This window comes from Anabrus simplex, chromosome 2 (assembly GCF_040414725.1).
Source record: "Anabrus simplex isolate iqAnaSimp1 chromosome 2, ASM4041472v1, whole genome shotgun sequence".
NCBI classification, from domain to species: Eukaryota; Metazoa; Arthropoda; class Insecta; order Orthoptera; family Tettigoniidae; genus Anabrus; species Anabrus simplex.
Window position 1 is genome coordinate 15,647,867 of NC_090266.1, and position 24,825 is coordinate 15,672,691.

Below are 24,825 nucleotides of genomic sequence, written 5' to 3' on the forward strand. Positions count from 1 at the left end.
TGCTTGACAGCAACATTAAATTCACTATGGAGAAACAAATCGATAAAAAGTTAAATTTCTTGGATCTCACATTAACAAAAACCATCAATAGGATAGATTTTGATATTGAGGAAACCCACACAGGCCATCACCATCATCAATAAAAACTCCAACCACCCCAGAACTCACAAACAGGCAGCTTACAACAGCTATATTTAGATTATTACAACTTCCCCCGAGTAATGAAAACAAACTGAAAGAAATTAAAATAATAAAACAAAGCAAATTGCTACAACCCAGAAATGATAGACAATATTATACGTAAGAAAGAAAACGGAGGAAAAAAGAAAAACCATGAGAAAGGAATGAAAATCTATGAACGTAATCAATTTGTAACTTTTACGTATTTTGGAAGTCAACTTTTAAAAACTGCGAATATATTTAAGAAATTTCAACTTAGAACAGCTTTTGGAACCAGAAATAAAATATCAGAACATACATATAATGCACATAGTGTTGTATGTCCGGCGCTCACTTCTTGCTCCACCAGCCAGCTGCACGCGCGCCTGTGTATCATTCTGCTAGCTTCGACGCGCAGCCCTCAGTGCGCGTGCCTGACCATCGAGTGTACTATAAATAGGAGCTCCCTGCCTGCTCAATTGCCCACTCGCCCCGGTGTCCAGCTCCAGAATACACCCTACGTCGAGCACGGAGGCTACTCCTCTTGAAAATGTGCTTCGACCAGGTGGACTGAATTTCTGGCAGTACGAGGTTTCACCTCTGGTCACCGCTCCCTTACCTGTTTCCGCTGCCTATGTTCCGTAATTCTTTTACAAGCCATTTTCATTCCCTAATTTACGCAAGCTCCCTTAGTTTCGCTAGGTGGAATTTCTTCAATCAATTGAACTTGCTTTTTAGGAATTCAGGCACTTCAACAAACAAGGACTCTCAAAGACATTTATGTTAGTGTGCCAGATAGTTCTCGACTATCAACGTGTCAATTCACAAAGACTATCTTTTCAAGATAGAAGTGTATATAAAGACTGTAAACCTGTACATATTGTATAAAGACAAACTTTTCTCAAGATTCAATATTCCTTTTTGCTTCAAAATAAATTTCAGTTATTTGTGTAAATATCATAAAGTGAAGCAATAAAAGTTGTGTTCTGTAAACTTCAACCTTGGTTACAACACAACTCTATGGCGACGAGGTAAAAAACGCAACCACCTACAATTCTTCGACCCCAGTTGCCAACTCTATGGCGACGAGGTAAAAAAGCACCAACTACAATTCTTCGACCCCAGTTGCCAACTCTATGGCGACGAGGTAAAAAAGCAACAAACTACACGTCATCAGCCCCAATCGCCAACTCTATAGCGACGAGGTAACCACGACACTACAATTCAACAGGCCCAGTTGTCAACTCTACGGCGACGTGCTAAACAACAACGACACTCCAACCAGTTCTGACACACTGCTTACCTTACTCTTTCTTGCACGCATCTCGCAATGGCTACTGCGGAACAACTTGCTACGGTCTTCCAAGCCTTACAGCAGCAACAACAACAGTTTATGCAACAACAACAGGCAGCATTAATTCAGGCTATTCAAGCTATTTCTGTCTCTACACAGCCATCAGCTATTCCTCCGTTCTCTGCTTTTGATCCGGCTAAGGAAGAATGGTCAGTTTATTTAGCCCGTTTACAACAGCATTTCATCTGCCATTCTGTCACAGATGATCAACGCCGCCGCGCACTATTTCTTAGTTCGGTTGGCAATGCTACGTGTGAATTACTACGTAAATTAAGTCCGGAAGAACACTTATCTGAGGTACCCTTCACGCAGCTCTTGGCCCGTCTCACGGAACACTATGCCAAAGCTCCTCACATAGTGGCTGCTCGCTATAAATTTTTTCAGAGCAGAAAGCAACCCCATCAGACACATACTGAATGGATAACTGAATTGCGTGGTCTAGCTAAACCCTGCCAGTTCATCTGCTCCAAGGACGGTTGTGGTTCATCCTACACTGATTCTCTCATTCGGGACATGATAATTTTACATACTCCTGAAGACAAAATACGTTTTGACGCTGTCAAGCAGAGTAACCCTTCTTTCGAAGACGTCCAGCGTATTGCTACGGTTTATGAGCTTACTACCACGACTGCCGCAGCCATAGCTTCTCCACACGAAGTTGCACAAGTCTCGCCTCAGGCCCGCAAGTCCTCTGCTACAGTGAACCGTACGGATAAGGCGCTCTCCACCAAGCATTCTCGCCAGGTTCCCTCTCGTAATGCTACACGGAAGCCCAATTCTAAAAGCACCTCGAAACTCCTGCCTTCCTGCCGAGGTTGTTTCAAGCATCATGAACGTCGTGACTGTCGTTTTTTCAAAGCTACTTGTGAACGATGTAATAAACTTGGACACATTAAGACTGTCTGTCAAAGTTCGCTCCGCCCTGCTAAGACTACTGCAGCACGCCGGAAGCATATACAGCCCCGCCAAGACATGGAAGTGGATCAGATCAATCTTATTCTTCCCACAAAGGATTCTCACAAAATTATCATTCCTCTCTCATTCTCTGATCGATCTGTCGATTTTCAATTAGACACTGGATCACCGGTCTCTATTATTAACCTGACTACCTACCACGACTTAGGTTCACCTTCATGCTCTCCAGCTGACATCCAGCTCGTGACATTTAACAAGAAGAAAATTGACATCAAAGGTCAAATCAAGCTTCAGGCTAGTTATAAAGGAATTCAGAAGGCCATTCCTCTTCTCGTAGTTAACAACTACACTTCATCAAACATTATGGGCATGGATCTATTTAACTTATTTGGTTTCCAGATACATGACAACATTAACGTCGTATCTACATTGCATCCTACTTCTGACGTTACCGCTCTCCTCGCGCAGTTTCCTGAAGTCTTCGACTCTCAGCTCGGAACGGCAAAAGACTATACAGCTCACATACAGCTGAAATCTGGAGCTAAGCCTCGCTTCCTCAAAGCACGGCCAGTACCCCTAGCACTTCAAGACCAGGTCACGAAAGAATTAGAAAGATGGATACAAACTGGAATTGTTGTACCAGTTACTTCTAGTCAATGGGCTACTCCACTCGTGGTAATCAAGAAACCTGATGGTAATGTTCGACTTTGTGGCGATTTTCGATCTACAGTCAACGCACAACTCGACACAGATATCTTTCCTATGCCACGTCCAGAAGACTTATTCCGTCGTCTCTCTGGTGGACAATTCTTCTCTCGAGTTGATCTTAAAGAAGCATATCTCCAGCTACTTTTAGACGAAGAATCAAAGAAATTTCTCACACTCAACACTCCTCTCGGACTGCTCCAGCTCCAGCGGCTCCCCTTCGGTGTTTCATCCTCAGCGGCTATTTTTCAGCGCTATTTGGCTCAACTCACCGCCTCCATTCCCGGTTGTGCTAACTACCTGGATGATATTCTTGTTACTGGAAAAGATCATCAGGAACATCTAACCAATCTACGCCTCCTTCTCCAGAAATTGAAAGACAATGGACTACGAGCGAATCTCGCTAAATGTACCTTCTTTCAGCCTCAAGTTCACTACCTAGGACATATACTTGATAAGAATGGAATTCGTCCTAGTACACAGAATGTCTCAGCGATAGTAAACATGCCAGCACCTCAGAACCTCAAACAGCTTCAGTCCTTCATAGGCAAAGCGAACTATTATAATAAGTTCATTCCACGCTTCGCTACAGTGGCAGCTCCATTAAACGCTCTACGTAAAAAAGGTGTTAAGTTTCAGTGGACTCCGCAATGCCAACAGGCATGGAAAGCAATCAACAACGCCTTAATTCAAGCTGTACAACTCACTCATTTTCAGCCCGGCAAGATCATCACGCTAGCTACTGACGCTTCAGACTACGGTGTCGGTGCCGTTCTCTCCCAGAAGGATCGTCATGGACAAGAACGCCCCATCGCCTTCGCTTCGAAAACACTTAATGACCATCAACGTCGATACTCACAGATAGAGAAAGAAGCTTTAGCCATCATCTTTGGTATTCGCCGTTTCAATGAATATCTCTATGGCAACCATTTCCTGATCATTACCGATCATAAGCCTCTCGTACACTTATTCCATCCTGGTAATAAGATCCCAGAGAATTCCCTCAGAAAGCTTCAAAGATGGTCCATGTTCCTTTCTGATTATTCCTATCAGATTGTATATCGAGCCACATCCCAGCATTGTAATGCTGATGCCCTCTCCCGCTTACCCGTTGGTCCTGATACTGCCTTCGATTCTCAAGAATCTGAATGTCTTCAGTTGGACATAGAACTTGAAGATACTGTATCCAGTTTTCCTATTGATGCTACCTGCATAGCTAAAGCTACGGATAAAGACAGTACACTTGCTACTGTACGTACTTACATCCGCAACGGTTGGCCTCTTCAGAGCACACTTCCTGCCCACCTGGCACCTTATCATCGTATGCAGCATCGTCTCACGACTCGTGCCGGAGTTGTATTACTAGAAGCAGGCACCATCTTCCGAGTGGTTATCCCACTTAGCCTCCAGAAACAAGTTCTCGAATTATTACACCAAAGCCATTGGGGTATCTCCAGAACAAAGCAACTCGCCCGTCAACACTGCTACTGGCCCGGTATTGATGCCGCCATCGAAAAGCTAATACGTCATTGTGAGCAATGTCAAACGAATCAGAACGCCCCGTCTTCTGATCTTGCTTCATGGCCTCCTGCTACTACTCCATGGGAACGAGTTCACATCGATTTCGCAGGTCCTTTCCTCAATTCCATGTGGTTAATAGTCATCGATTCACTGTCAAACTTTCCATATGTCGTGGATATGCATTCGACTACTACAACCCAAGCTACCATTCGTGCTCTCCAGAAAATCTTTACTACAGAAGGTTTACCGCAAGTACTCATTTCAGACAACGGACCTCAATTTACAGCTACTGCTTTTCAGAACTTTTGTACACATAATGGCATTCGTCATATCCTAGCACCACCTTTCCACCCTCAATCTAATGGTGCAGCTGAACGCTTCGTACAGACATTTAAAAGAAGTATGAAGAAAGCTGTCTCTTCAGGCTTAACTAAAGACCAAGCCTTGCTCCAACTCCTAAACAACTACAGAACTCTACCCGGCGCTGATAATGTCACTCCTGCACAGAAGCTCCATGGACGACCTCACAGAACTTTACTTTCTCTGTTACAGCCTCTCCCGGCCCAGCATAAGACCTCACCAACGGAGTTCTCCCTCAACGACAAGGTCTACACCAGGACATTCAAATCCAACCCACTCTGGATACCTGGAGTCATCTGCAGATCTTTGGGTCATCGTCTATACGAGATACAGACTACGGAGAAACGTATCTGCCGCCATCAAGATCAGATACGTCTGCGCTACCGCCCCTGTCCAGCTATTGATGCTCTTGCTAACCCAGATAAATCTATTGCTGAACGCGCTTTAGATCATTTAATAACAATGGGTTCCTTTCAGGACGAGACAGCGCCACTCCGCCCAGTTCCAGCTCCGGACAATACAACAGAGACGTCAACAGCTCCGCCCCAGCATCGCAGCCGCCGCCAGCGCCGCCGCCGTTTCACGCCGTACCGGCGTATTTAGGAGGGGAGGGTGTTGTATGTCCGGCGCTCACTTCTCGCTCCACCAGCCAGCTGCACGCGCGCCTGTGTATCATTCTGCTAGCTTCGACGCGCAGCCCTCAGTGCGCGTGCCTGACCATCGAGTGTACTATAAATAGGAGCTCCCTGCCTGCTCAATTGCCCACTCGCCCCGGTGTCCAGCTCCAGAATACACCCTACGTCGAGCACGGAGGCTACTCCTCTTGAAAATGTGCTTCGACCAGGTGGACTGAATTTCTGGCAGTACGAGGTTTCACCTCTGGTCACCGCTCCCTTACCTGTTTCCGCTGCCTATGTTCCGTAATTCTTTTACAAGCCATTTTCATTCCCTAATTTACGCAAGCTCCCTTAGTTTCGCTAGGTGGAATTTCTTCAATCAATTGAACTTGCTTTTTAGGAATTCAGGCACTTCAACAAACAAGGACTCTCAAAGACATTTATGTTAGTGTGCCAGATAGTTCTCGACTATCAACGTGTCAATTCACAAAGACTATCTTTTCAAGATAGAAGTGTATATAAAGACTGTAAACCTGTACATATTGTATAAAGACAAACTTTTCTCAAGATTCAATATTCCTTTTTGCTTCAAAATAAATTTCAGTTATTTGTGTAAATATCATAAAGTGAAGCAATAAAAGTTGTGTTCTGTAAACTTCAACCTTGGTTACAACACATAGTGTCAATAAAAAAGATATATATACCAATTCGGGAGTATACAGGCTCAGTTGTGACGACTGTAAAATGTTTTATATAGGAAGAACTGGGCGAACCTTAAATCAAAGATATCAAGAACATTTCAAGGCAATAAAGTACAACAGATATTCAGCTTTTGCAGAACACATTCACAACAATAACCACAGATTTTTAGGGATCGAACAGGACATGAAATTAATTTTTAAGGGTAATTATGGATTTGAATTAAATACACGTGAAAACATTGAGATATTTTTGGCACAGACAAGAGAACCAGATAAAATTTTAAATGAAACAGTCGCAAGCAACATTTTGTTTACAATCTTGAGTTGACAGAACAACAGGTGCTTCCAATGCAACCTTGAGGTGGCATAACATCATGTGCTTGCAGTGCGGTTGCGTACTTAAAGCTGAACGTTTGTCAGTACTCGACCAACAGCCTGAGCACGAGGAAAAGCCAGCCCTTTCTATGGTATGTCCATACTATTTACAACAATTTATATGTATTATTTTCATACTTTTACACTTGTTTTTTTCTTTTTCTTATTTTACAGTTGATGTCAACTCATTTTAACCAATTTTGACGATGCACTCATGTGGAATTAAATTTAAATTTTAACACTAATGATGGGCTTTAGTGTCGGAAAACCGGTTATGTTTTAAAACAGTGTGTGCTGATATGACTGTATATAATTAGTAATAATAATAAAAAAAATAAAAAAAGAGGTCTATTATGAAAACATATGACATGCCGAGGTTCCCTTACTAATTGTTATGCATATCTTGAAATCTTACCATACAAATCAAGCTTGAACATTGGCATTGCCGTATTTCGGCCATTTTTAGTGGGCGGAGTTATTAGTATTGATTTTCCTTCCTCGTCATTTTTCATAGCTCGCTCTCTTTCTGGGGATTCTTCCAGCTATGACGGACTCGTGTTTACCAAGTTAGAGGCGTTGTGCAAACAGATGCAACCTAATGCAACTTTCTGTAATATGGACAAGGGAGCTTAACAAAAGTTTTCACCGCCTAAAATACTTATTAAATAAATATGTACATAACCGATACGGTCACAATACTTCAAGAGGGTAATGACCATGGAGAGAAATGGAAAAAGCTGTATTCATATAACAGTAATCAAAAAGGAAAAGGAATCTGAATTCCTACAATGGTGGGAGAAGGGGGTGAACACTGTTTAACAGATACTGGAAAAGCAAACCTATTTAGTAGGGAATTCAGAGATTCAGTAGATGATTGTCAGGAGTTGGAAACTGAAACAGAAGATAGAGAGGGAGAGACACAGAGGGAAACAAGAAGCTTCTCATTTACAAATGAAGATATTTTCAGAGAAATCCAACTGCTTCAGCAAGAAAAAGCAGCAGGAAGTGATCAAATTACTGGGGAGGTATTAAAGACAATGGGGAGGTACATACCGCCGTGTTTAAAATTTCTCTTTGACTATGTCATAAATAATAGTGTAATACCAAAGGAATGGAAGGAATCTATAATAATACCAATTTATAAAGGAAAGGGTGATAAAAGGAAACCAGAGAACTACAGACCAATCAGCCTGACCAGTATAGTTTGTAAAATACTGGAGAGTTTAATATCAAAGTACATCAGAGGGATATGTGATGAAAAAAATTGGTTCATGAGCAGCCAGTATGGATTTAGAAAGAAATTTTCTTGTGAGGCACAACTGGTGGGATTTCAGCAGGACATATCAGATCAATTGGATTCAGGAGGCCAGTTAGATTGCATACCCATAGATCTTTCCAAAGCCTTTGATAGAGTGGAACATGGAATATTATTAAAGAAATTGGAGGGAATAGGATTGGACGTAAGGGTTACACGTTGGATAAAAACATTTCTAAATTCAAGGGTTCAGAGAGTCAAAGTAGGAAATAATGTATCGCAGGAAGGGAAAGTTTGGAAGGGAATTGCACAGGGTATCATAATCGGTCTGTTACTTTTCTTAATATACACAAATGATTTAGGGATTAATATAACATCAAAAATAAGATTGTATCCAGATGACATAATTGTTTATAGAGAAGTAAATAACATTGAGGATTGTTCAGAATTACAAAGGGAATTTGAGAGTATCCAACAATGGGTTGAAGAAAATAATATGAAGGTTAATGGAGGCAAATCAACTGTTACAACATTTTCAAACAAGAGTTTTAAAACTGAATTTGAATATACTTCGGATGAGGTAGTTATCCCAAAAGATGGCAAGTGCAAATACTTAGATGTGAGATTTGAAAGTAATTTGCACTGGAAGGGTCATGTTCACGACATTGTTGGCAAAGCACACAGATCGTTACTTGTCATAATGAGGCTACTTAAAGAATTAAAAGAGAAAAGTTACTTAAGTATGGTTTGTCCATTATTGGAATATGCAAACAGTGTTTGGGATCCTCACCAAAAATACGTAATAAAAGCAATAGATAGTGTGCAGAGGAAAGCAGCAAGGTTTGTAACAGGGGATTTCAGGAGAAAGAGTAGTGTATCAGAAATGTTAGAGGAACTTGGGTGGGAAACTTTAAGTAAGAGAAGGGAGAAAACTATACTTATAGGATTATATAGAGCCTATACGAGAGAAGAAGCATGGGGAGATATCCATGAGGGGCTTCAATTGGAAAATAATTATATCGGCAGGACTGACCACATATATAAAATTAGAAGGAATTTTAGCAGAAGCGATTGGGGTAAATTTTCATTCATTGGGAAGGGTATGAAGGAGTGGAACAGTTTACCAGGGGTAGTGTTTGATCCTTTTCCAAAATCTGTACAGATATTCAAGAAGAGAATAAACAGCAACAGAGAAAATAAATGAAGTGTTAGAGGGCATTCGACCAGTGCAGGTTATTGTATATAAAAAATGTGTGTGAATAAATTAATTCCATCCCCTGGTCTAAAGAGTTTGGACAGCCAAAGTAGAGGATTGCCTGTAGGGGTGAAGTACAGTGGGGACCTCGAGGGCCCTGGGACCGCTACGGTAGCTGTGAAGGCCCTTCAGGAACTCTGAAAAGTTGTGGCAAAAGGGGCTCTGGTTAAGACGCAGCAGGTCGTTATGCTACTTAGGTTCCAGAATGGGTAAAATATAAATAAATGCAATGTAAATTTTAATCTTATACCAGTTGTACCTGAAGTAATTCCACATACTGTATATGAGTTGACTATTTTTGTAAGTACAGGATATATTATAAGTAGAATTTTGTAAAAAATATAAGTTTAAAAAACTGAGCTGTGTGTTTAATAGAAAAAATGTTAGCGTAAATTGTATAATATTGCATACCTGTCAACTTTCCCAATTTAGGCGGGAGAGTCCCGCTTTTCGACAGTTTTTCCCGCCTCCCGATTATTCTATTATTTCTCCCGATTTTAGCTTATTTCTTGGTGAACTTCAAACATTTGTTTTCAAATCCTGCCATTTCAGCTTTTTTACCCTAGTGGCCGGAAGTCCTTCGCTCATTGGCCGCTTTCAAACGAAACATCGACGTTTTTTAATGCGAGAAATGTGCGCGAACGTGCTTTGTTTATTGAAACCTGTATATCGTGACACGTATATCGATTGTCAGTCTCTCGCTCTTGCGTGCTATGTTTGTGTTCCTTTCCTTCAGTCTATGATATAGATGTTGATTCCCATAGGGAACATTCAGTCTAGTGGATTCCATTCTCTTTGGTCGATTCTAGATACTAGTCGCTAGATATTGAGTCTGTCTTAATAATTTAGTGACAGAATTTCAATGATAATGACTAGCGACTTTTCTAGAGAGTTTCAGGAGCCATTTGAAGACAATCCTGACTAATTTTAATTTATCTCAATATAAATAAAATAAGAGTTTTGTCTGTACATTGCTCAGAATTTAAAAAGAATGATATTTCCGTACCGGTCATGACCATAGTAACAAGGGGAAATGAACGTTCAAATTTTCCGTAATTTCCGTCTGCCTGTCTGTATGTGTATGTATATACACACGCTCATCATGAGAAAACGGCTGAAGAGAATTTAATGAAAATCGGTATATAACGTCGGGGAATAAGCCACTACAATCTATGCCATAAATAATTTTATTCACGCTGAGTGATACGGTAGTTTAGGGGAAGGCCTAAAATTTAATTCTCATATATTTATCTTATTATTGGCTCTGTTGATAAATACTACATAACGAAAGTTATACCGGTATATTATTAAATTTCCTATCATTTATGTCTTAGCCTATACATTTTTACCATACCGGCTATGATAAGAGATATATTCATGAATTTGGATTTTTTTGCTAAGTCCATATCAGCGCCGAGGTATGAGAAAATGGGTGAACAGAATTTTATGTAAAGTCGGAGAATAAGGAACTACAGTCTACGCTATAAATAATTTTATTCACTCTGTTCAAAATGGTAGTTTAGGGGAAGGTGCAAAAAAATTAATTTTTAATTACCTATCACTGGTCTTATTGAAAAGTACTACATAAGAAAAGTTATAGAGAATACAATTTCTGATTATTTATGTCTTATTCAGTTTTACCGTACTGACTATAATAATATTGGTACTGATGGTGATTAAACTTTGAAGATGATTATAAGAATGAGAAAAATTTCATGAAGGCACGATCGCTTGAATAATAACACAAGAGGGAGTCATGAAAGAGAGGACGACTCACTTTACATTAGATACTCTAATATCACAGATTTGGAAGAAAACTAAATGTGAAGGCCTCCAGTATAGAAAGCTCATAAAATTGATCAACAATAACATTACATTGACCATTGTTTGTTGTGATGGTCTTTGTGTATTCTGCTGCCATTTATCTCCGATAGATGTGATTACTGTTGCATATCAAGTATAACAGCCTGCCTGAATATTGGCGGGAAGTAGTTGGGCAGTGGGGAGTTAGATCCCTCTCTTCCTTAGCATGCCGTTCCTCTGGTTCATAAATTTTCTGATAATGCTGGTACGTAACACACTGGATCGTCATCGTATTCTAGCTGTTCGATCCTTACTCTGAGGCAGTGATTGGAATTAGCAGTGTGCACACTTAAATGCAATAATTACACAGGAATGTTCGCGGCTGTCTGCAGCATGGTCATTCTAGCTCTGAAACTTTGAACTGTTAGATCCTTCGCTAAAAGTTGGAAAATGTGCTGTTTTCATTTTAACGAATATTTCATGTGACAGAATTGCTTTTAATTGCGACATTCATACTGGCATCATTGTAATGGCCTATGTTGACTTCAGATGGGAAAACTATAAGGACGGTCTTTCTGAGAATTCCGTTACAAAGCACGGGTACATCAGCTAGCAAATAGCATTGCGCCTCGCATAATCGTGCGGGCGCTTGATGCAATATATTAATCTATGCATTTGCTAAGTAATGGCATCTAAGTGCATGACTGATTCACACCTGTGGAGCATGAGTTCATACTATTTTCGGTAGGCTTATCAGAGGTCGATAATTTCTTCTTCTTCTACTTCAATCAATCAATCAATCAATACTGATCTGCATTTAGGGCAGTCGCCCAGGTCGCAGATTCCCTATCTGTTGTTTTCCTAGCCGTTTCCTAAATGATTTCAAAGAAACTGGAAATTTATTGAACATCTCCCTTGGTAAGTTACTCCGATCCCTAACTCCCCTTCCTATAAATGAATATTTGCCCCAGTTTGTCCTCTTGAATTCCAACTTCTTTCTTTCTTTCTTTCTTTCTTCCTCTTCTTATTCTACTTCTTCATGGGGCCTCTAAATATTAGTTCCTAATTAGGGTCAACTTCTAAGATCTTTTGCTACCATGTTTTCCATTCATTCCCACCTAGATATACCTGCTCCCTTCACAAAGCTGCAGGTTGTTGTTATTGGGTCATCTTGGATTTTTTCTCTCTCTTCACCTGGTAGTCCTAGAGTGGAGAGTCTGATTCTACCCAGCGCCTCACATTCGAAAAGTATTTGTTCAGCTGATTCCTCTGCTTCATTGCATTTCCTACACATGTTGTCTCTTTTTACTCCAATTCTATGTAGGTTTTTTTTTCAGATGGCAGTGTCCTGTCAACAGTCCTACTACCCATCTTATATTCTCTCTGCTGAGTTTCAACAGTTCTTTAGTATGCTTATTGTTTGGTCCTTTTATCAGTTCCTTTGCAAGCCTTCATTCTGGAGTATTTTTCCAGTTTTCCATATGTTTCTTTTGTACCCATTTTCCTATGTAGTGTCGGGCTTGTCCATAGGAAATCCCAAATACAGGTTCTGGGCCTACAAAATATGTTTCTGCCCCTTTCCTGGCCAGTTTATCTGCCTTTTCATTTCCTTCTATACCTGCACGCTCTGGTACCCATATTATTTTGACAGTGTTATACTTTGAGAGCTTCAGGAGAAGCGAGTGGCAATACCGGACAATTCTGGATATTAACCTGACTGCCTCTAGTGCCTTAATGACTGCTTGGCTATCCGTAAAAATGAAAATGTTCTCATTCCTATAGTTCATTTTCAGATTTTCTTCAAGATATGTTGTGATAGCTATCACTTCAGCTTGACAGACTGTAGTGTGTCTGCCCAGGCTCATCTGGATCAGGTCTTGCCCCTTTGATCCCTCCTCCTGTGTCATCCCCAGTCTTCGAGCCATCAGTCCACCGCACTATATCTTCTTTTTCAGTATTCCATTTGTTGATATCCCAGTCTTCTTTTTTTATTATCTAGGTCTCAGACGGTTTTTCAGAGTTGTACTTTGGTATCATGTGATCAGAAGGCATGTGTAGAACGTCCTGTGTTATTACTCTGCTAATTTTACAGTGTCCTAGATTGGGTCTTTGTGCATTCCAGCACTCTGATTGTGCCAATCTATATGAACTCATTCTAGCCTGTCATGTGTGAAATTGCATAGTGATGGGCAGTCTAGTAAAGTATTCAAGGCTTCTGTCGGTGTAGTTCTCATAGCCCCATTTATGGCTATGCATGCCATTCTCTGTAGACTATCCAATCTACTACTGACTTTTCCTTGGCTTACTTCCTGCCACCAGATGATTGCAGCATAGGCATTCAACGGTCTAATGATCATTGTGTATATCCACATTACCATTGATGGTCTTAGGCCCCATGCCTTCCCGACGGCTCTTTTACATGCATACAGCAAGTTCTTGGCCTGGGTTATGTTCCTTCTATATCAAGAAATGCCGCCGGTGCAATTTCTTTATATTCTAGGCTTTCCTCTAGTTTACAAACTAACTGGTGGAGTGCTACTTCAGTGGATCTGCCTGGTCTATAGAGCCTTCCAACCTTAAATTGCAGTACAGCAGTAATGGGATAATTCCATCTCTTTCCTTCTCCCATGTTTTGCGGGTAGCGCTGTCCTCCTATAATGCAGCGAGTTTGCCAAATATCCGTAAATCAGAATGTTATCGTTTAAAATGGGTGAATATCATGTTATGTACAGAATTTCAAGGCACATTTGATGCCGTTAACAAAAAAAATGTAAAAAAATAATTTAGTGTGAAAATGGTAATATAATGGAAAGTTTCGCCAAATGCAAAATCTTCATTGCATAGAACTTATCATGTCATAACTCCTATTTTATATTCATAATTTTCCTAATTTTTTCACTGCTGGTAGAGAAACATTCCAGCTCGATGTAGATAAGTTTAATTTTAAATTTAAATGATAACAAAATGCAGTAATGCGTTTATTGTCAGTCAAGTTCAGGAAATTTTATGTGCAGGCACGAGAAAGTCAGTCGCTGGCCAGCATCTTTCCTATTGAATTTGCATGGGGGGTCAAAGGGAAGAAAATGATTTTCAGATATGGAAGTTATTTTTAAAACAATCCCGAAGTTATTATCTTGCTTAGTTCTTAATTTGTGAGAGGAAGAATATCTCCTTGAATTTTGGTTTCGCGCGTGACTCGGCTGGCTGGCTGGCTCTGTGTCTGGCTCGCTGAAGTACCGGTAATGATCTCCCAAACGTGCACTTTTAACATTTCCAGACAGTCGCATGCAGTGCAGTGCTCATTTCGTCAGTAGTATGTATAATAGTGATTAAATACATATCAGTGATATATGCACAATTCTTGAGGAAAAGTATATTTCGTTTGTGTGGTTCGTGAGTTCGTGCTCGTGCGTGGGGATCTAATTTAGAAGAAAATGTGCAGAAGGATCATGGCGTGGTTAAAGCAAAGCAAACGGTCTTCGGATATGGAAGTTATTTTTAAGTCATACCTCAAGTCCTTATCTCGTTATCTCTTAATTTATGACAGGGAGAACGTCTCGTTTGTTTACGTTTCACGAGTGACTCGGCTGACTGAGCTTTTAAATATACTGACAGCCTTGTGCAGTGGTGTTCATTTAATCAGTATTATACGATTGATTAAATAAAGATCAGTGATATATATATATATAAAATATTTAATGGTGTGTGGCCTCCGAAGAGGCCGAGTGCAGGTCTTTCGAGTTGACGCCACATAGGCGACCTGCGCGTCTATAATAACGTGGCCCTACCTGTGATGAATTCTAATGCTGAAGACGGCACACACCCAGACCCCGATTCATTGGAATTAACCGATGAAGGTTAAAATCCCCGACCCGGCCGGGAATCGAACCTGGGGCCCTCTGGACCAAAGGCCAGCACGCTAATCATTTAAGCCATGGGGCCGGACGAGATCGGTGATAAATGTATAGTTCTTGAGGACAAGTGGATTGTGTTTGTTGTGTTTGTGTAGTCTGTGTAGTTGTCAGTTCGTGCTCGTGCGGGGGTTCTTAGTTCGAAGAAAAAGTGCAGAAGGATGTACAATGGATCGTCAAATTGAAAAGAAACGTTCCGTAGGTAAACTCGGGGGGAAAAGAACGCAATGTTATGAGTGTCCTGGATGATTTTTTCAAGACTAAGAATATGAGCAGCGCAGTCAGTGAAACAGCTCAAGCTACAGGTTGTTACGAAAGAACAATCTATGCTATAAGGAAGGAACACACACATGGTCCTTTGCGAACTCCCGCAAAAAATGCAAAAAAAGAGAAGAACGTCAGAAAAATGCAAGGAAAATTAAATATGATGAAATTGTGCGAAGTGGAGTGCGTCGGGTGGTTCACTCTCTTTTATTTGCTAACATACCACCGACATTGAACCTGATTTTGAGTAGGGTAAATGGAGAAGATTCTTTGCCACGAGTTTCCAAAACTATGTTGTATCGCTTCTTACATGCTATAGGCTTCCGTTATTTAAGACGGGGTAATAAAGCAGCTTTCATTGAAACCGATGAAATTATTAATTGGAGGCACAGATATCTCAGGGAGATAAAACATTTGAGGGCATAAAATAAAGCTATAATTTACACAGATGAATCGTGGGTAAATATTGGGCATACAATGACAAAAGAATGGAAGGATAGACAGTGAAAAGTGCATGGCAGGCCGCCATTGAAGGGGTGAGTTCGCGACTTAGGCCACCGAAAAGCCGAGGATCGTGATTAATGCTGAACTAACATTTTTTGCCATAAAAACATACCACAATTGGACAAATTATGTGAACGAAGTAAAGAAAAATGAAAGAGATTTGATGAAAGCAGACGAATTACAGGACAATGTCGACGATGAAAAGTTTTTAATACGACTTTCTTCATCGTCCGGATCATCGTCAAGTTCATCTCCCGAACTCGGTTCATCCTAAGCGGGAACATCAGGCCTTGCAGAAAGGATAGAAGGTGTACGTCCATTGTCTGAGAGCAACGCCAGTGATTAAGGAATGTTGTATTTATTTTACCATCCTACAAATATTAATTTATGAATGAATGAATGAATTAAAATAATTATTACAAAATTACAAACAAAAAATGTGGAACTGTGATGCTCTGTTTGAGTCACACGCGAGCGTGATCTTCACGAGTCGGTTTCGCAACAGCGCGCTCCATCTACGCTGTACTGCAATTTAAGGTTGGAACGCTCTATATATGCAAACTGATTTTCATGTAACGCTGAGTTCAGTTGCACCGTTCTTCTGATATATTTATCCAGAACTTTCTCCATTGCTTTCAGCATCAAGGAGGTTAAACATAATGATCTGTGTGCTTTGGGACCGGTCACCTCACCCACATACTTCCTGTGAGGGAATAGAGATGTGTAATTTTTAGCCTTGTAGCCTCGTATAGCAACAGTCGGGCTTTGAGACAGTAAGTGTTATAAATATATCGTAGTACTGTATGCACAAGACAGTTTTGACCAATTGTATCTCCTGATTTCTCCTGATTTTTCCTGATTTTCATATCAAAATCTCCTGATTTTTGGTTTTGTAAAGTTGGCAGGTATGATATTGTATTCTAGGAAAATTTTCTTCTCTTGTTAATTTAAAAGTTAATGCTTGACAATAATATATTTTAGTGTACCATTTGCCACCGAGGTAGGCACCTCATTTGCAAATAAAGAGATTTTGATTTGATTTGATTTGATTTGATTTGAAGGCTATGTTTACATTGTATTTCTTAAAAATGTTAGTGATTTTGTAGGTGTCTTCATTAAAGTGAAAGTCAAAATTAAGGGGATGTTGGGTTTTTCTTTTTTCAAAGCGGTTGAGGGGCGATGTCTGTATTTGCTAATTATTCTTTCAATGAAAAAATTATTGTAACCATTGGATTTTGCGATGTATCGAATGGTGTTCAATTAGTTTTTTAGATCTTTTTTAGACATGGGTACAGTGAAGGCTCTGTGAACTAAGCTGTTGTAAGTTGCCTGTTTGTCAGTCTGTGGATGTGTTGAATCATTACGGATTGTGGAAGCAGTTTGAGTGGGTTTTCTGAAGATTTTGTAATTTTAAAAAGTTGGGTGTCTGGTATGGTGTAGCCACGCTATATGAGACCTGGTATTGTCGTGCATGAGTACGAATTCAGGGCCAACACTGTATGTGGCAACGAACACACGCTGCAGCAGTATCTGCTCGATGTACCCCACAGCGATAAGATTACCACGGACGACGGCAAGATCCGTATGGCCATCAATACTGATGCCATCCCACACCATCACAGAACCCTGTCCAATTCGGTCACCTTCCTGGACAACATTTGGCATGTACTGCTCACCACGGCATCTCCATACACGTTGACGTCCACACACTTTGCTAGGGGAAATCTGGACTAGTCTGTGAACAACACAGGTCTCCATTGGCAAAGTTGCCAGTTGATGTGGGTACGGACAAATGGAAGGCGAGCTGCGCGATGTTGCTGCGTTAAACAGGGCGCTCTAACAGGACGTCTGGGTCATAAGAACACTTCCGTTAACCTGTTCCTTACTGTCTGGTCAGACACCGTGACTCCAGTGACCCTCCTGAGGTCTTGTTGCAGTTCTCTGGCAGTTGCTCTATGACGCCGCATCGCACAGATGGTCAGGTATCGGTCATCCTGTGGGGTTGTCATTCGTCCACGACCTTTTCCCACCCTCCTTGTGTACTGGCCTATCTCATTGTAGTGATTCCTCAAGCGGTGAACTGACAGAGAGACAATGAGATCCACAGCAACATACCTTTAAGGGTGGTAAGGAATGGTAAAGACCCACCTTATTATAATAGAGAAATAAAGAGACTAAGAAGGAGGTGCAGACTGGAAAGAAATAGAGTTAGAAATGGCTGTGGAAGTAAGGAGAAATTGAAGGAAGTTACTAGTAAATTGAATCTAGCAAAGAAGGCAGCTAAGGATAACATGATGGCAAGCATAATTGGCAGTCATACGAATTTTAGTGAAAAATGGAAGGGTATGTATAGGTATTTTAAGGCAGAAACAGGTTCCAAGAAGGACATTCCAGGAATAATTAATGAACAGGGTGAGTGTGTATGTGAGGATCTTCAAAAGGCAGAAGTATTCAGTCAGCAGTATGTAAAGATTGTTGGTTACAAGGATAATGTCGAAATAGAGGAGGAGACTAAGGCCAAAGAAGTAATAAAATTTACATGTGATAACAATGACATTTACGGTAAGATACAAAAGTTGAAAACTAGAAAAGCGGCTGGAATTGATCAGATTTCTTGGAGATATACTAAAGACAATGGGTTGGGATATAGTACCATATCTGAAGTACTTATTTGATTATTGTTTGGTCGGAGGAGCTATACCAGATGAATGGAGAGTTGCTATTGTAGCCCCTGTGTATAAAGGAAAGGGTGGTAGACATAAAGCTGAAAATTGCAGGCCAGTAAGTTTGACATGCATTGTATGTAAGCTTTGGGAAGGCATTCTTTCTGATTATATTAGACATGTTTGTGAAATTAATAACTGGTTCGATAGAAGGCAGTTCGGTTTTAGGAAAGGTTATTCCACTGAAGCTCAACTTGTAGGATTCCAGTAAGATAAAGCAGATATCTTGGATTCTGGAGGTCAAATGGACTGTATCGCGATTGACCTGTCTAAAGCATTTGATAGGGTGGATCATGGGAGACTACCGGCAAAAATGAGTGCAATTGGACTAGACAAAAGAGTGACTGAATGGGTGGCTATATTTCTAGAAAATAGATATCAGAGAATTAGAGTAGGTGAGCTTCATCTGACCCTGTAATAATTAAGAGGGGAATTCCTCAAGGCAGTATTATTGGACCTTTATGTTTTCTTATATATATAAATGATGTATGTAAAGGAGTGGAATCGGAGGTAAGGCTTTTTGCGGATGATGTTATTCTCTATAGAGTGATAAATAAGTTACAGTGTGAGCAACTGCAACGTGACCTCGAAAATGTTGTGAGATGGACAGCAGGCAATGGTATGTTGATAAACGGGGTTAAAAGTCAGGTTGTGAGTGTCACAAATAGGAAAAGTCCTCTCAGTTTTAATTACTGCGTTGATGGGGTGAAAGTTCCTTTTGGGGATCAATGTAGGTATCTGGGTGTTAATACAAGGAAAGATCTTCATTGGGGTAATCACATAAATGGGATTGTGAATAAAGGGTACAGATCTCTGCACATGGTTATGAGGGTGTTTAGGGGTTGTAGTAAGGATGTAAAGGAGAGGGCATATAAGTCTCTGGTAAGACCACAACTAGAGTATGGTTCCAGTGGATGGGACCCTCACCAGGATTACCTGATTCAAGAACTGGAAAAAATCCAAAGAAAAACAGCTCGATTTGTTCTGGGTGATTTCCAACAAAAGAGTAGCGTTACAAAAATGTTGCAAAGTTTGGGTTGAGAAGAATTGAGAGAAAGAAGAAGAGCTGTTCGACTAAGTTGTATGTTCAGAGCTGTCAGCGGAGAGATGACGTGGAATGACATTAGTAGATGAATAAGTTTGAGTAGCGTTTATAAAAGTAGGAAAGATCACAATATGAAGATAAAGTTGGAATTCAAGAGGACAAACTGGGGCAAATATTCATTTATAAGAAGGAGAGTTAGGGATTGGAATAACTTACCAAGGGAGACATTCAATAAATTTCCAATGTCTTTGAAATCATTTAGGAAAAGGCTAGGAAAGCAACATATAGGGAACCTGCCACGTGGGCGACTGCCCTAAATGCAGATCAGTATTCATTCAGTATTATATGATGAACAGGCCATTCTTCGTGGATCAAAGTGACAGCCCTTGCGATTTGAACCTTGTTAAAATGTCTCATGGGATGTGCTGATTGACGTACAACATGCTCAAATGACCACAGTAGTCTGTGTGCTTCACGATGCATGGACGCACCGCTATTCACTTTGTATTGAGGGGTCACCTGACCGTTTAAGCCCTATAGGACCAGCTGGTGATATTTCGTCAGTGGAATAAGAGGATATCTGTAGGCCAAATATTTTAACGCATGAATATTATGATGCTATATTAAGTGTCTTGAAGATCTTTTTGGACTGTTAGATTGAAGTTTGAGTATGAGAGTCAAAGCACGAAATAAACACCAACAAGTACAGTGCAGCACATCTAATGCAGAGTGTCTGCTGTTGCGGGAAGTAACCTAGTGCACTCTTCTCAATTTTATCGTTTGTTTGTTTGCTTCCAGAACTAACAAGTCATCGTCAGAGTTCTGCCTACAGTTCACAATGTGTCATATGTTTAAAAGGCTGTATCACATGAAATGGAAAAAAAATACTCAAAATAATCATCCACTTGAAAAGGAGATACCGTAAATAAGCAAACAAACAAACTGAGAAGAGTGCACTAGGTTACTTGCCGCCTCACATCACAAGATGATTATTATTATTATTATTATTATTATTATTATTATTATTATTATTATTATTATTATTATTGTTGTTAATCTCTTAACCCTTATAGGACCAGCTAAAGGACTGTGTGTACCAAATGCCAAGGGTGATGCCATGGTGTGTGCATTGCGAAACGTTTGTAAATAATTTTTTGTATATGTGGAAAACAACTGGAAACATTTTAAAACATTGTTGGGTCTGTTTCAGTGTGTTATATTGTAGGTGTGTATTGGTGTTATTCAGAGGTACTGGATGTGTATCTACAGTGTTTAGGCAAACACTGTGTGCTTACTGCTGTGCTGGTATTTTTTTTGACTTCAGATCAAGTTGACAATAACAGTATTTTGTTTATTAATTTCAGTCCAAACTCCAATAAAATTTGTGAAAGTATGGAAAATGAAGTACGGAATGTACATAATACATTTGCCATAAATACATTTTTCTTAGTTTGGAAGGTACAGATATTTGATTTCAACATTTACTAAATATTTTTAGTGGATATATAAAATATTTTTTATTTTAAAATATTAATTTTGTTCGAACTGCCTTCACTTACATCTCATAAGAAAAAGGGTTGCTTTCTCAAGATTTTGAAAAAAGAATCTTGTATAAAAGTTTATTACAGACTAAGTTACAGGTTTCTGAAAGGAGATGCGAAAAATACGCCTTGAACGCCTTGGTCTTTTTCGCCATACCACATGCTAAACAGCTGGTCTTCTTAGGCGCAACTGCGAGCTCACTTCATTAGCTTTTACTGCACCGTGATTCAATCTCACTTACTATATTATCATCCTGGGAGAACACACAACCTAAATGCTTGAAATAATCGACCTGTTCTAGCTTTGTATCACCAATCTGACATTCAGTCTTGTTGAATTTCTTACCTGCTGACATCAATTTAGTCTTTGAAAGGCTAATTTTCATACCATACTCGTTGCACCTATTTTCAAGTTCCAAGATATTAGACTGCAGGCTTTCTGGGAGCTGACTTCCTTGTTACAGAATACTCTTTGAATATACCCGGTCCTAAAAGGTTAATGCGTGGCTACGGCTACAGATGAAGCTGTACGCGTAAACTGGCTTTGGTGGCGGCCTCATTTTACCTAGGAGAATAATGGACTCTGTTAAGGAGGGTAAGAGAAGTAGAGGGAGACCAAGACGATGGTGGTTTGACTCGGTTTCTAACGATTTAAAGATAAGAGGTATAGAACTAAATGAGGACACAACACTAGTTGCAAATAGAGGATTGTGGCAACAGTTAGTAAATTCACAGAGGCTTGCAAACTGAACGCTGAAAGGCATAACAGTGTTTAATGATTATGCATGTATGTATGTATTTATGTGTTTGATATTGAAGCTTTGTGGGTAGGTTTTATTGAACAGTTCATGTGTTTACATCAATATACCCTTTTCTTAAAATGTTACTTCTTACACTCACTTTTTCCTTTCTTTCACCACCAAAATTGGAATGGCAATAAATTTCTTTCTTGTGTTATATCTTTGGTTGATGTTTAAATCTAGTGCGTACTCTGTTACTGGAGAAAGGAAACACAGTTTTACTGGACAAAGCTGAAATCGAATGAAGATGAATGCCTTTGCTTTCAGTTCCTGTTTGCAGTCATGGTTGGAGCAAGATACTTCATGTCCCACTTGTAGAATGGTGCTCAGCATTCAGCCGCCTGCTGGGATGGATTCAGCTGGGCGTTTAGAACACACGCTCCTTACTGGGGAGAATCAGAATGACAACCAAACGCCTAACCGACGACCGCCAAATCATTTCTTCCACTTTGATGGTGAGATTTAGTCCCCTATAAATATACTTTACCGATAAAAGGGTTTACTTCTTTGCTTTTAGAACAGACAGCTGCTTGTCAAGTTATTGTGTATTGGACACTGCATGGTTTGGGTCGTGTAGCTGTGAGCATGCATTCGGAAGATGGTGGGTTCCAATCCCATTATCGACAGACCTGAAGATGGTTTTCCAGCTTTTCTCTGGTGTGAAAATGCAATGTTTCAGATAATCATTGTTCCACTGTACTGTGACTTAGGCTTTTGATCTTATAAATTAAATTGAATTTTGAACTTATTTAGGTTTGTTAACCCCTCAGCGTCGCAGCCATTTAAATAGCTTCCTGCCCCGCGGCCGGATGAGATTTCAACTACGCGCGACTGAAATACATTGATTCACTTAAAGCGTTACTACAAGTATTAGAGTAGCCCGATTTTCACGAAATTTGGAATTCCTTATGACAGAACTATGTACATGCAGATAATTACATAATTGTTTCACATTTCCTTAGTAATTTAGTTCTGTGTGATAGAGTTTGAAGCACTCTTTAAGACAGGGACTCAAGTCACACTCCTGGCAGCAGCACACTGACGTATTCTTTTCGCCGTGTTTTGAACACAGGATGCAATGTCTCTGAGGTTTGGATTTCCAACTCTTGGGTGCTAATTTCCTGATAAAATGTCTTTCCTGCAACCTTGGAACTGTATTATCTGATGCGCACCGGCCTTGAATATTTCGTTCCCCTCCCTCCCGAGCGTATTTTGTAAACAAATCTTTCACCAGGTGAACCCGATAAGGTAATTGCTCAATATTCATCTCTGTGACCTGTGTGAGTATTATTAGAGAATTTAGCAATCAGAATTCACCGTTTAAAACTTCTCTTTGACCTGTATAATTATCTATAGTCTCTTACACGAAATTTCCAAGTACAGTTTCCTCCTCATCGTCACTCTGCTACATCACTGCTGCTTATACTGTCACTACTACTTCCGACTAAACTTTCATCTGAATTATACAATATTTCAAGCCTGTTACTGTCAGTCAAACCACGGCTGAGCGCGGCGCGTCACACGGACTGATGCAGCTGCAGCGAAACCGAAAAGAGCAGGATGCAACTGAATGAGGGGAATAACATTTATGACGAAATAAACCAACTCGATACATATTTCAGATGAAAGGTCGAGACAAGGTCTTTCAAACGAGATATATACCATATATATTCTCGTATCGTATGACAGAAAGCAGCACAGAGCGCTCGTGGAGAGTTACGAGCTGAGAAATAAAGACAAATATAATAAATAAACCGCACTACAAATAGAGCAAAGAACATCACACGAAAAGACAAACTTCTTTATTTTATTCTGTGGGAAAGAATGAAGCAAACAAGAGATTAGAGCTCAGACTTATTTGACAAATAATTATCCTTGTAAAAACAACTACATTATAATGATTTTCAATTCTTATTTACAACACTGATAAACCCGAAACTGTCTTCTTGGAAACAAAACAATTTGCATATCAGTAACTCCAAAACTCTTCGCGCTATAGTCGTAAATGTGAAACCATGTATGGGTCTCTACCACGTATAGAGGTCGGCGGCTACGGAAGAAAAGAGGGTCTATACCACGTATAGAGGTCGGCGCTGAGGGGTTAAAATATGATTCAAACAATAGTTCCCACTTCCTGATAGTAGATTTATTGAAGCTTTCGATCAGAATGTACTGGTTATGTCTTATTTCTCTTGTATTTGTCCCATACAGCGAAGTCCGCTGTTCTGCATGTGGCTCGGCATGTTGTGGATTTTTGGAGGACTCTCTTTGTTCGTGTCCTTTATTGTTATGCCTGTCCACACACTTTTTTTGGCTGGGGCCACTGTGGGTCGATGTCGAACACAGTCTTTGCTATGTGACCATACCAGCGTCGATGGATTTTGTGCATTTTGTGTCAGATAGGAGTCGCTCCAAATGTTGCCCGGGACTCTTCATTTCTACCACGATGAAGTCTAGTTCATCCCTGTGACCAGCATAACATCATTTCTGCAACTTTCTTTTCTTTTTCTTTTTTCTTTTGGACCAGCATTCTGCCCCATAAAACATGACATGTAATTCAAGCTTTTATTTTAAATCTTGACAAATACGTGGCAGTCGCCATAAATTAAGATGGTTTCTTTGCGTAAAACATACAGCCCATTTCCACAGATTTCGTGTGCACACCTTCGTTTGTAACATTTCATGAGATGCACCTTTGCCATTGCTCCTGGTTTTCTGTACCCACACCATCTGTTCCTTGTCCAATTTCAAATATTAACTTGATTTAGGCCTGTGGAAAGATTTCTTTTCTTAAATCAACACTAGTTTTTATATTGCCAATATCATTAGAGGTAATGAAACCCTTGTTAAGGTGTTTCTGCAGGAGACAGGGAAAGAGACCGTGTTAAACAGGAAAATGAACTACTGATTATCGAATTAAAAGCTATCCAACATGGGTATTGATTCACTTTACCCTGGCATGCATTTTACGTTGTGTACGTATACCATTTCTGGAGATGAGCATTCAAAGGCATGAA

The 24,825-nt window shown here is 40.1% G+C and overlaps 1 protein-coding gene across 1 annotated transcript in view; it reads left to right on the forward strand.

Annotated features, from left to right (window-relative positions):
* Nucleotides 1–24,825, forward strand: part of LOC136864955 (E3 ubiquitin-protein ligase AMFR) — a 549,886-nt gene that overhangs the window by 344,319 nt on the left and 180,742 nt on the right. The window contains exon 6 of the mRNA XM_068226459.1: nt 22,076–22,263. Within this exon, the coding sequence (XP_068082560.1) occupies nt 22,076–22,263 (188 nt within the window). The remainder of the gene's footprint in view (nt 1–22,075; nt 22,264–24,825) is intronic.